At 36.6% G+C, this 14,400-nt stretch overlaps 1 protein-coding gene across 9 annotated transcripts in view; it reads left to right on the top strand.

Moving 5' to 3' along the window:
- LOC107718644 (rho guanine nucleotide exchange factor 28-like) overlaps positions 1-3,620 on the top strand; it is a 66,565-nt gene extending 62,945 nt beyond the window's left edge. For all 9 annotated transcript variants that reach the window (XM_016525823.1, XM_016525828.1, XM_016525829.1 and 6 more), the window contains one exon: positions 2,821-3,620. In XM_016525823.1, the coding sequence (XP_016381309.1) occupies positions 2,821-2,978 (158 nt within the window). In that variant the 3' untranslated portion in view covers positions 2,979-3,620. The remainder of the gene's footprint in view (positions 1-2,820) is intronic.
- The last annotated feature ends 10,780 nt before the right edge of the window (positions 3,621-14,400 follow it).

The following is a 14,400-nucleotide window of genomic DNA, read 5'->3' as shown; positions in this document are numbered from 1 at the left end:
ATGTAGTTTTCGGACTCAAAATCGTGTCACAGATATACCTCAATATACAAGGTATTTCAGAATCTCTAATGATTGCCATATTTTTACCTTTATATAGCTGCCCATAGTTAGTAACATAGCAGAAAGTCAAGCTGGACTTGTTTAGCCCTTAACTATGCCATAGAAGCAAAAGAAAGATCAACTTACGGCGATTTCGCAAAACCTGTCGGCGAGTGAAAAATCGGGCTAAAATCGTGCAGTGTGAACTCGGCATTAGTTAGCATGTGCTGGTAGTTACATGTTTCTAAATTGAATGCATTTATTTATTATTTAAACTTCATACTTGATCAAAAGTGACAGCAAAGACATTAATAATGTTACAAAAAATGTATGTCAAATAAATGTTCTTCTGAACTTTCTATTAAGCAGAGAATCCCGAGAAGAACATGTTTCACAGTTTCATCAACATATTAAGCAGCACAACCTTTATCAACATTGGTAATAATAATAAACCTTTCTTGAGCAGCAAATTTCTGAAGGATCATGTAACACTGAAGACTGGACCAGTGGCTGCTGAAAATTCAGCTTTGCCATCACAGAAAAAACTACTTTTTAAAATATATATGTATATTCAAATAAAAAAACCTGTTCTTTTAAATTGTAATAATGTTTTTAAATAATATTTTTAAACTATTTTTAACCAAATAAATGCAGCCCTGGTGAGCATAAGAGACTTTTTTCAAAAACAATAATAAAATCCTTGGTTGTGCTGGACCACTTCATCTGGAGGTTTTGTTGGGGCGATCAAGAAAGAATGAGCTAAAGCTCTGCAACAGATGGCCCTGTTATTGACATGACACCTTAATTAAATTAAATCCTAAACGTCTAGGGCCAAAAAAGATTATGCTGATGACACATGCACATGCTTAAACCAATAGCTGAACAAAGGAGAGCTTCAGTAGAGCTAAACACAGGTGAAGGCCATAATTAAATATATTTGTGTGTCCACAATGGTCATGATTCACTCAGCAAACTGAAAGATCTCCTTACAGTCTACTGTACATGTTTGTTTTTTTAATCGAAGTGAATAAATATGAATGTTACCTGTCCTGTAAAGGCCTTGATTGAAGTGCTGGTTAAATCAACAAGCATATAACGTTGCTTTGTTTCACTATTTATTCAGAGGTCAAGACCATGGCCTCAAAGTAGTTGAATGTTTGACCTTCACTATTCACACAGTGCTCAGCTAACAACATTACCTCACATACACAAACATTGGGAATGGAGGTAATGAAATTGGGTCATAGACCCTGTTGAGAAATGGGTAATTAAATGAGAGGGATTCATCAGTTTCATTCACAACATCACATGAATGTTAATGACGTGATAGCGTTTGAGCTGAACCCCTTGTGTGGATTAGGCCTAGATGTTTTTTTCTCCCCTTTTACATGAATGTAGTACAGTGGCCCAGTAGTGCACAACACAACGAAATCTCCACAATACAACGAAATCACCATCGGACTAATTTATTTGTGTTGTGCTAATTTCGTTGTGTTACGGCTTGTTTCCATTGCGTTGTGCTAATTCCGTTGCGTTGTGTTTCCATTGTGTTGTGCTAATTCCGTTGGGTTGTGTTTCCATTGTGTTGTGCTAATTTTGTTGTGTTGTTTCCATTGTGTTGTGCTATTTTTGTTGTGTTGCGGCTTGTTTCCGTTGTGTTGTGATACAACGAAATCACCACAACACAATGCATAGGACTAACTTTGTTGTGCTGTGCTAATTTAATTGTATTGTGGATTGTTTCCTTTGTTTTTTGCTAATTTCGTTGTGTTGCGGCTTGTTTGCATTGTGATGTGACACAACGAAATCGCCACACAATGCATAGGACTAATTTTGTTGTGCTGTGCTAATTTAATTGTGTTGTGTTGTGTTTCCATTGTGTTGTGCTAATTTTGTTGTGTTGTGTTTCCATTGTGTTGTGCTAATTTTGTTGTGTTGTTTCCATTGTGTTGTGCTATTTTTGTTGTGTTGCGGCTTGTTTCCGTTGTGTTGTGATACAACGAAATCACCACAACACAATGCATAGGACTAACTTTGTTGTGCTGTGCTAATTTAATTGTATTGTGGATTGTTTCCTTTGTTTTTTGCTAATTTCGTTGTGTTGCGGCTTGTTTGCATTGTGATGTGACACAACGAAATCGCCACACAATGCATAGGACTAATTTTGTTGTGCTGTGCTAATTTAATTGTGTTGTGTTGTGTTTCCATTGTGTTGTGCTAATTTTGTTGTGTTGTGTTTCCATTGTGTTGTGCTAATTTTGTTGTGTTGCGGCTTGTTTCTGTTTTGTTGTGCTAATTTCGTTGTGTTGTGCATTACTGGTCCACCGTAATGTAGTTACATGAGCATGAACATAATAGCTCAAAAATAAAAAATGTTGATTCCATATTATTTTCTTTGGTCAAACACAAAAGGAGCTTCTGCTCTTCATACAATGAACATAGATGGTCTCAAAATTTTGTCTGTTCCTCACACATACATTAGGAAGATAATCAGTGAGTATCTTCAATTTCAAAAAGCTAGGACTTGGAATATAGCACACAAAGCCACTTGTGTGAGACTTTTATGGTTCGTTTTTGTCCTTTGTGGAGCTTTGTATCATAAAATATCATCCACCATCCAAAATCCACAGTTGCAGTATGCAAAACATTCTGCTTCAGATCTCCTTTTGTTTCACTGAAGAAGGAAAATGATGGATCAACATGAAGAAAATGATGAATAATGTAACTATGGTGACTATTGATGACAATGATGAATAGTAACATCCGATCTTGTCTTCACAGATGTGGGTCAGCTCGACCATGTCCAAGAATCTTGGTCAGCTGGCGTAACAGGGGCAGGGCTTCATCAAGCCGACGTCCTGCTCGTCAACCAGCCCTTGGTTACCATGGAGACAGAGAACAGAGATACTGATGGAGAGGAGAATATTGTGTATCTCTGAAATGAACAAACAATCTTTGGTTGGTGTTGAAACAAAACATTTGGACTTGGATTTGCAATTTGAGATTTGGACCAGGATCTGATCCCACTCCTTATTTTGTGATTTTTGATTCTTCCTTTAATCTTAGCAAACTTTCGGCCTTCTGTGACATTCTCCAGACTTCGTAGCACTTACTTTGGTTCGTGTGTGAGATGGGGCTTGTCTGAGTGGCTGTATTTTGCTTTATAGCCTGGAGCCTGCAATGACAGAATCAGGTTAGGCAGTTTCAGCACACGTTCAGGCACACCCACAAAAGTCCCCCACCCACATTGCCACACAATGTATTTTTCTCCAACTGTCCATGTCAGTTTACATCAGGACACAAAAATACTGACCCTTTCTTTCAGGAGATGAACGATGACTTGGTTTATAAAAGCATTCACCGCCTACTACATGAGTCAGGGTTATGTGTGCATGTTAGAGTAAGGAATCACATTGCCACCTTTCAGATTCGATCTCTCACATTTGGAAACTGGTTTCACATGTCCATATGGAGGAGAATGTGTAATATGTGTCATGCTTTACTCTTCTGAAACGGTTCAGATTCATTGGTGCTCACGAGCCATTGCCAATAATGCCACATGTGCAGCAAACGTCTAAAAAGAGTCTCATCATCATTGGGATTACAAACTGGCATTCAAATATATTTCTTGATACTTTTAGGTCATTATGTTGCCGTATCGTCCGATTTTGTTCATGCATTTTGCATATTGTCGGTTACATAAATTAGCATAAATCCAGGCTTTCTGTTATTTCAGTCACAAACAAAAAAGTCCCAATTAAAATTCAAGCCATAATTGTTGACTGTAGACCAGTATTAGGTGTGAATACTGTTTGTACTCGAGTTAAAGTGACAAGAATTCAGCGTGTATTTGCTTTTTTAATTGCTATTCGTTCTATTGAAAAACACGTTTCACTGCGCATGAGAACACTTGCTATTCTTTGTGTTTTGTTTCTTCCAATGCATAAACCTTATTTATTGTTAAAATTTGTAAGGAATCATTTTATGTACATAGAGCATGTTTTGTATAATTGTTGTATGTAGACAGGTGTATATGTAGTAAATGTTCATACATCAGCTTTTGTGTTTTTTCTTGTTTTAAACCATTTTATTAGCATTATGATATCTACACTCTAAAAAATGCTGGGTTGTTTCAACCCAATTTTGGGTCCAATATGGGCTAACCCAACTGTTGGGGTAAAAAGTTAATAAAAAAATTTAACCAAAATTTAACCCAACAGTTGGGTTAGTCCATATTTGACCCAAAGTTGGGTGGAAACAACCCAGCATTTTTTAGAGTGTAATATTTACAATGTATATGCTTATGTACATAACTGCTAGACCACGGCTTCAACTAGATGTTTTAAATTCTTTATCTGTACATTTGTATCTATGCATATTGAATGCAGGTAATTTTGATTTCATGTTGATAATTCAATAGGAGGTTTAGTTTTAGTCAAGTTACCCTTTACACAGTGACAGCTTCTGTCATACAAATGTAACAAATGAATTACAGAGCTGTACAGGTACTAAAGCCTGATTCTCAGAATAGAGCTTTCTTAGACTGAATATATTAGACTGTAATTGCAGATGCAAAAATAATTTAGAAATTTGCTTGCTGCTTGTCAGAAAAACGATGCAAATTTTGAACATTCTCACCTAAAAAAGCGAACTTTTTAAAGCAGACATATTGCCTGTAGAAAACAGGGGGAAAGCCTCACTGCAGATACCACTGTATACATTATTATGCTGGTAAAATCTCTGATTTGTTACATATTCAGCAAAACCTCCATTTCTCTTTATCCTTTCCCCCTATTATTTAGGGACCTATAAAAGTTATTTGCACACACAATTAGCGACTAACAAAGTCAATATATACCACTGCTGAGTAATGCATCTGTGGATGGGGACAGTAACCAACAGTACAAAACACCTCCCCATGGCACCGTAATGACTTTAGGAGGAGTTCCAATGTAAACCTGTCATCCCAGCAAATAAATAACAGCCATTAACTAGTATCCCACCTATGGCACTTTTAAAGAAGAAACCCCTTTCCTGTGCATATTCTACATATTACGAGTGTGTTAATCTTGAGACACAAGGGGACACAAAAGTAATCAACATAAAAAATGGCTACTAGGTCATTTTAAGTTTTTTTCTTCGATTTTTGAAAGTGTAGATATGGAAGCAGAAAAACATTTTACAAGCAGGAGCGCCATTATAGGAGGACAGGCTATGATATATACATATACAGTGGTGTGAAAAAGTGTTGGCCCCCTTCTAGTTTTGGGTTTTGTTTTCCCTTAATAATAAAAACCTTCATTTAAAAACTGCATGTTGTGTTCACTTGTGTTATCTTTTACTAATATTTATATTTGTTTGATGATCTGAAACATGCAAAAAAATAAGAAATCAGGAAGGGGGCCAACACTTTTTCACACCACTGTATATACAGTATATATGTTTTATCCATTAATATTGTATTTAAATAAAATTTAAATCTGTACTTCAAAGTCACTTCCAAATACAGCATGCTTTTTCTTTATTCCCTTAAACCCCATCAAGTCCTCACCCCCACATTTTACTGCACTCATTTTTTGAGCTGATTTGTTTTTCTTTGTAAAAATTTGTTTTAATGTTTTAACGTTTCAAGGTTTTTTTCCCCCATTGTTTGTGGTGTCTTATGCATGAGCACTGTTTTTAGGACGCTATGTTAACTTTAAAATGCATCTCGATACCTTGTTTTTTTTTTTTTTTACTGCCCTGCTTGTTGTTTTGTTTTTAAATGACCTTTGAATTTGATTGTGGTGTTCCAAGTGCTGATATTTAAGAGCACTGGGACTTTTCACTGTTTGTATCACTCCGCTTGTGTTTATTATGTGCCCTTCAAGTGGAGTCATAAATATCATAATTAGTGAACAAGCAAAGTTGTATGTGGGGAACTCTGAATTCTAGATGTTACATGAGTTGCGACGCCGCTTTGAAACATGGCTGAAATACTGACCTATAGTATAAATAATACATAATATATCTATAGTTCATAATATAGAGATCAGTGAGGGGAAAGCAATTCATTAGCAAATGTCGTAAAGTAAAAACTCAACTTTCATGGTTTGCTTTATGTAGCAAAACATTTTTAGCTGTGACCATGAATAAATAAGTGACAGGACTGAATATTCTTCATCACTTTAAATTCAGATGTAGTTATTTGGGTTTATTGTGCAAAATATAATTATTTTTTGTATTGTTTCTGGCTTGAAAACATGACAAGCCTGACTAACTGGCAATATTAATGTGTCAAAAATAATATAAGTTGCTCAATACAAACTTGAGTTATTGTATAAAAGCAATATCACACTCAGCCATCATGATTGCCTGGGTTTATTGTGCAAAATATAATTATTTTTTGTATTGTTTCTGGCTTGAAAACATGACAAGCCTGACTAACTGGCAATATTAATGTGTCAAAAATAATATAAGTTGCTCAATACAAACTTGTTGAGTTATTGTATAAAAGCAATATCACACTCAGCCATCATGATTGCAGGTGTGATATTGCTTTTATACAATAGCAATACCAATACGGCTGTGAATACCAGTACGCAGATAGATAATCAAAAATTATTGCTTGTGTGATATTGCTCAATTGAGAAAGAAAAAAAAAGATTTATACTTTGTGGGTGTCCATTTCTGGTGTGTTTTCTCATCAGATCTTTGTGGTGGGTTCAGAAAGGGTTGAAGAAATAGATATGTATACATTTTTTGTCATGCAACTTTTGGTAACCTGCGTGGGCAACAGTGAAACACATACTGACACACATCTGCACACACAGCTCCCTTTAGCTACAAAGGAAAGCCGCATCCCTGTTTACTAAACACACAGTAATTACATAGGCACATTACTGAGCTTTGATGCCAAGCAGAGGCCCGCAGCCATCACGCACAATCAAGTGTTTAGTGCTCTCGCACTCTTTCATTTCTTACTAATCCCTCCGTTTCTCCATTTTCTCTTCCTCAGGGAGTGCCAACGCTGTCTTTCATCACCTGACAGAATAAGACAAGTACTTCCCAATTTGTCCTTCTTTAAGCCCTCACGAACACACACACTCATACACAAGCACATATGTTATCACCTCATGAGCTCTGGTAATTAGAGGATTCAGGTTTGACTGAAGGCCAGTTACTTTAGTCTGCGTGTGAGCAACATTTTGAAGTCTTTTGTCCCACATGAACCATGAAAAGTCTCGGTAATTCTGCTGCTGGTGTCAAAACCCATCATTATGTCTTCGTAGTGGCGTGTGAGTGGTGTTTTGTACAGTAATAAAGTGACGCTGTGAAAGGTGCTAGGGAGAGGGTTTTACCACGGGTCAGCGGAGCACTTATGCACAAACGCAGATCTTCATCTGAAGTACGGCACGCTGAAGTAGATATCACATAAGAGTGTCACTTGCGTTAAATCCTCCAATCCCTAAAGCCTCTGAGTCAACAAGACACTTATTCACTGTATCAATTTGAAGGCCTGTATCCGTCAAAACTGTAACAGTGACGGTCCTCAAATACACGCAGCCTTCAGTCAAAGCGAGGCCTCTATTCTAGAGCTGTCAGCACAAATACACACACTCGCACACAAACTGAAGTGCATGTACTTTTCATCAAAAACATTCCATGTATTAATATCATTTTGAGGGGATGTCAGTCAAAGAAATACCAGGGAATGTCAGAAAGAGATTAGAGAGAGAGAAAGAAAGAAAGAGAAATGGGGCTGTGTACCTTCAGATAAAAACTTTTAAATGAGTCTTTAGTGTTGCAGGGTGTGTGCAGTGCTTTGAGGTGTCTCTGAATTACAGTCTTTCTCTGCCACCTTAATAGATCAACAGAACATTTACCACACAAATGGAAAACGGGTACAAAAACAATAAATATAATTTGAAAACGTAATCTAGGTGAGGAGGGTTTATTTGACTCAGTAGTAGGAAGGGATTACAGTGTGCCAGCGTGTATGGGATGGATGGAAAGATCAAGATACAGTTCAAAAGTTTGGGGTTGGTAGACTTTTTAAATGTTTTTTGAAGAAAAAAAAAGAAGAAGTCTCTTATACAATACAGTAAAAACAGTAATAGTGTGAAATATTATGATTTAAAATAAACATTTGAATATATTTTAAAATGCAGTTTATTCTTGTGATGGCAAAGTTGAATTTTCAGCAGCCATTACTCCAGTCTTCAGTCACATGATCCTTCAGAAATCATTCTAATATTCTAATTTGGTGCTCAAGAAACTTTTTTTTTATTATCAATGCTAAAAAAGTTGTTTCGCTTTATATAAAATTTTGATTTTAATATTCATTTTAAACAAAAAAATCCTTTGTAAAATTATATATGCCTTTGTCACTTTTGAACAATTTAATGCATATTTGCTCAATAAAAGTATTAATTTCGTACTGATCCCAAACTTTTGAATGATACATACTGTACAAACAGAACTGTTTGTTTTATAATGGTCATATTAAAACTGTTATGGAAACATTTCTCTATACCTTCCTGTTTTATATTTTCGACCTTTCAACAGTCCTCTAGATTTTTCTGTACTTTCAATTGTATAATGTGGAAATCCATCACTAATATAAATTATTACATTTAAAATTTGATAATCTAAACAAAGAATAAAAATACATAACCGTTTTCATATTTATTGTGTAAAATGATTTTGGTAAATTTCTAAATAAATATGGCTTTGTCATTTCCACCACACCGCCCATAGTTAAAAACAGACTGATGATAGATAGATAGATAGATAGATAGATTTGTGAGGTTATACGGCAGCTTTAATTCTGCCCTTCACAAGACCTGCTCCACACACAGTGTCTGTAATTGATATCGTTTGGCTTGTGTGGGTGAAAACACTCACACATATTCAACCTTTCAACATGTCACCACTGTGGACAATAACAAACACACGCACACCTGTCGTCACTTTGTGTGTTACTAATGACGCTTTTTCAATGGTTCAGTACAGCCAGACTCAGCTGTTCCCAAGGGAGATAAAAGCACAGAGGAGTATTATTGGCTCTGTATGAGCTGTGTGTGTGTGTGTTAATCTACAGGAGCAGTGTGACCTCAGTAAAGTGTGGAGTTGAGAGTGTGTCTGTGTGGGTGGTGGGTCCTTCACAAAGTCAGTCTGTGTCAGGGGTAAATGTGTTTATGTGTGTGTGTGTGTTAGAGAGAGCCTCGTTAAAAGGATGTTTTAATTGTGTGTGTGTGTGTGTGTGTGTGTGTGTGTGTGCGTGTGCATGGAGCAGCAGGGCAGTATTATAAAGTCTGCATGATAGAAAATGAAGGTTCTTTCTGCAGTTCAGCTGACTACAGTTATTACCATCCCAGTCGACCCACCTGCTCTCTCAGTGGTGAGCTTCTGGAGGCGGCTTTGTTCCCTGAAATTACCCCACTGTGTGTCTCTGCGTGTTGACACGCATCCTATATCACGCCTATTGTGAAAGAGTGTCTCGTAAGAATGTGCATGTGACTTGTGCTTTGTCTTATAATGAAAGGTTCTTATTTTATTCAGGCAGTCACAAGGGCAGCATCTAATAGCTGTCCTTATTGACCTGTCATCAGAACCCATCCCAGCTTATTAGAAAGTACACACCTCCATCTGTCTTCATTAGGACCAGCGCTCCTCTCGGCCCTGTGTCCTCATAAAGATATCCCCATACATCCAAAGTAGTAATGATGCCACATTTCATACTTTACCACCGTGTCCTTGCTCTGCAGTGTATGCACTAGTCTTATTTTGGCTCAGTCAGAGACTTTTCTGAAAAAAAAGCAATGAAACTTTTTATATTCCCAAGTATGCCTGAATCTCTCTAGCATGCTTTTTGGAGTGTACTAAAATTGCAGACAAACAAACACGATTAGAGCAGGAGTACCCTGTAAACATCCAACAAGATTTAGTTTTCATGTTCACAAATATATACATGTATTTTTGATTAAATCACTGCAGCCTTGGAGAGCATAAGAGACTTTTTCGAAAATTATGAATGGTGTATGCTTTATTTTTATTTTCCCCTAGTAAAAACTTGCACTAGGACACTATGACACTATATGTGACCGTGGACCACAAAGGGTCAATTTTTTGAAATTGGGATTTATACATCATCCAAAAGCCGAATAAATAAGCTTTCCATTGATGTATGGTTTGTTAGGACAATATTTGGCTGAGATACAACTATTTGAAAATCTGGAATCTGAGAGTGCAAAAAAATCAAAATATTGAGAAAAGTGCCTTTAAAGTTGACCAAATGAAGTTCTTAGCGATGCATATTACTAATCAATAATTACGTTTTGATATATTTACGGTAGAATATTTACAAGATATGTTCATGGAACATGATTTTTACTTAAAGGCAGAGTAAGTGATTTCTGGTAGCCAATGTTTATATTTGAAATCACCAAAACAAACACGCCCCTACCCCAAAAGGGTCTTGCCCCTATTTTGATAGCTCCGCCCCACATATATGTACGCAACCCAGGCAACGATTAGTTCTGTGAATCAAAGCAAAACCAATGTTACACCGTGTCTACGGACGTGAGCGGCGCGGTGCAACAAATCCCCGACAGAAAACTGCTGCCGGGTTCTATTTATGACGTGCTGACACAAATTTCAAATGGTTTTCAATGGTCGTTTGATCGCGTCCAGTGTAGGCAGACTTTAGTTGTTGTAGACACGGTGTTACTCACCTATTGAGAAGAAACAAAGCAACCTCGGCGTCCGATCGCAGGCCTCCGCTCCTTGTGTTCTCTCCAGCGCTGGAAAGCTGATCCGATATTTACACGGGTCCTACTTCTTGCCTTATCGTTCCGCAGACGTTTTCTTCTTTTGTTTTTTATCCGCCATCTCTATCTTTCTGTCACTCGGCTCGGCTAATGTCCATCCCATGCACTGAAAGCTCTCTCCTCCACATCACGAGTAGACACGCCCCTTATTGCTGATTGGCTACAAGATTGTTTTGCTATTCGGCCCGAATCAGTTTTCTAAAGTGTTTTTGAAAAATCACATACCCTGTCTTTAATGTCCTAATGATTTTGGCATAAAAGAAAAATCGATAATTTTGATCCATACAATATATTGTTGGCTATTGCTACAAATATGTACTACTTATGACTGGTTTTGTGGTCCAGGGTCACATATGTATAATGGTAATTTTATTTATTGTATTATGATTGGATTAGATTGTGGGCATTGTAACGAATGTGTACCTGTATGTGTGTGCAACTAAAGAGCAGAAATATCCCTAAAAATCATTAAGCATTAACGTAGTAGTGGACACTTAATTAATATTTCTGTTGCATAAAAGTGTCTCGTTTTGATTCTTGAACCATTAACTCCTCATAACTCATCATATGATGACCACAGCTGCATAATATGAACAAAAAGCACACACAGACCTCTCATTGTGTAGAAAATCTTTTGCTATGAGTGTCAAGAATTAAAAAAGCATCAACAATCAACCAAAGAAAGGGCCAAAACAGTGCAGATTATGTGATTTATATATAATTTAGCTAAACCAACTCATCACTTTGTGGATACACACAATCTGTCATTATTGTCATGAATCAGAAGGACTAGCAGCTTTTAAACTAAGTACCAGTCATTGACACCCTGCTGTGTGTGACCTCCAAGCAAATGCTTAATATCTCTCATGAACTCAGCGATCCACAAAGATTGCAGCTGTAATAAAACATTACAGCTCCCTAGCTTACCCACATACCATCACAGCCATGTGTAATCCAGGAACTGCAGCTGGCTGTTAATAAATCCTCTGGATGATGAGAATGCATAATGATAACATGGTAATTGCTGCTGACAGTGACATTTGACATTTTATATACATTTTACAAACGAATACTGGCTGATTAAATCATTAAAAGAGATTCATCTTACAATTACATTTAATATAATTACATTTTATACAACAATTCTGAACCTCCAATCTGATTGGCTGAATGTCGTTACAATGAGTGCTTACAGTACACACAGGACTTGGACTTTCCACTATTTAAATAGTTCTACTTGTCTGTGTTTGTTAAAGATGGCTGTGCATTATTGGTGGGGATCTTTCAGCGACTCTTTCTGCAGGTTACATTATTACGCCAGTAGGTGGCGACAAGTGACAATCGTTATAAGTGAGTCATTAAATCATTCATTCAAACAATTTATTCTAAGACATTGATTCATAGAGTGGTGGAACTATGATGTCACTTTGTAGGCAAAAACCCGGAAGCGAGTTAGTACTTTAGCACTTCCGGTTTCATCGTCCCAGAGTCAATGGGTTTTTTGAATGGGATTTTGGTTAAATCCCTAAAATAAGGTCCGTGGTTCACACAGACTCAAGATACTTTCACGTTTTATTCTACGACATAAAACACACCAGTTACACCCCACTCGTAATTTGTTTCTTAAAAAAGACGGTTGCTAACAAGTTGCTAAATGGAACTACGTCATCATGCCGAACAGTTTATCAATTTACAGTATTTTCCAGTCGTAGTATAATTTGGAATACAATTAATTGTAGAATAAGCAATTAATAGTTTCCCGCATTTTATATTGTTGGTCGACGATGTTTTTTTGTTTTGCCCTGAAATGCAACACAAGTTTTCAGATGCTCGTTTTATCGCTTTCCTACTTATGCTGAGACTCTGGGTTCGTAAATTGGAGACACATTTTTAATTAAAATATTCATATTAATCAAGGATTTATTGACTTTTAATGCACTTTATTTCGAAATGTACAAAAACACGTTCTTTCATATGTCCTTTAGTTATGATTATTTCATTTATTCACTATACTATTTATTATTAATGTCTCATTTTAATGTCTCATGGTTGAACACAGAGCTTATTTTTTTGCGATAATCCAAAAGCCTATGGAAAAATCCTATAGGCTTTTGTCGAGGGAACCAGTGTCATGCTAACAGCTGATCCGTCTACAGAGTGAAGTCATAGTTCCCCCACTCTATTCAGGAGTGAAGTAAGTATAGCTGTCTTTAATTCATTCACTCAAATGATTCATTCAAACCACTGATTTATTCAGGAACGAAACAAGTGGCTGTCTGTGAGTGAGCCATTACTGTAATCATTCAGTCAACTAATTTGGTCAAAAATACTGATTTATTCATCCCTACTGTGTGTTGCTTGGAGACATTTGATTCTGCTTTTACTTTGTTTTGCTCCAGCAATGAAAATAGTTCCAAACCAAGTAACTCACAAAACTATTGTATTAAAACAGTCTTGTGTATTGAACTTTTGCTTTTTATGCAACAATCAATGAACATCGCTATGATGCTGTTGGTCTAAATATCATCTGATTTTCGGATCAATAGACATTTTGCGATATTGCTTACATGTTCACTTAGATGTGTTTTAGATGCGTGTTCACTTAAATGTGTTTTGTTATGCTAAATATATAGTGTAGGTGTGTTGGTGCATAATTCTGGCGCATAAATATTTTGTATACTCTGAAAACATTTTTTTTCTCTCAATTGTCTTGGCATTAGTAAAATGAAAAAAGGCAAATTATTTCAGTGTGAGACTTCAGAGATGCCTTTTTTCACTTTTTAAATCTTATGCATGTTTTTGTGCCAAACATTTTGTGAATAGGCCTTCACTCTGCAAAATATGTGCAAAAAACAAATACAGACCCTTTGTTCCTCCTTTGGCGGTTATGAGGGCATAACAGAATCTGTTAAAATTGGACAAGTTCTGGTCTTTCACATGCCAACTCAAACACTATTCCAGTGCTCTAAATTCAAGCCCACTGTTGGTCAAGGCTGGTACAGTCCTGGACAAACCACTACAAGGTGGTTTGGAGTACTTTAGATACAGTAACTAACTCAGCATGATCAGATATGCAGGCCAGGCTTGTTTCAAGATCATGCTGAGCACAGCAGGTCTGGAGGCTTCTTAATGGAAAGTGGTAAATTAAGCCTGCTTGTAAGACACTGAACACATACACAAGCACTGTGACCTAAGATTACATGCATACAAAACAGTTTACATGCTAAAATGTCTACCTGAATGTTTTTGCAAGCTGTAACGGTCTTCACATAAATTTAAATTTTAAAATGATAAATGAGCACATACTATATATGCGCACACATATGCACTCACAAACAGTTTGTATTGCATGATCTGTATTAGGGGTGGAACGGTTCAACTTACTCACGGTTCGGTTTGTATCACGGTTTTAGAGTCACGGTTTCGGTAAGGTTCGGTATGTGCTATGTTCAGGGAAAAACTACACTATCAAATAAAAATAAAGAAAATAAGAATAATCTATCTAACTACAAGCAACAGCACAAATAAATACAATAGAGTAAAAATACAA

This window comes from Sinocyclocheilus rhinocerous, unplaced genomic scaffold (assembly GCF_001515625.1).
Source record: "Sinocyclocheilus rhinocerous isolate Xijiao unplaced genomic scaffold, SAMN03320098_v1.1 scaffold873, whole genome shotgun sequence".
Taxonomy (NCBI): Eukaryota; Metazoa; Chordata; class Actinopteri; order Cypriniformes; family Cyprinidae; genus Sinocyclocheilus; species Sinocyclocheilus rhinocerous.
Note: the sequence above shows the minus strand (reverse complement) of the source record. Positions and strands in the feature narration are given on the sequence as shown.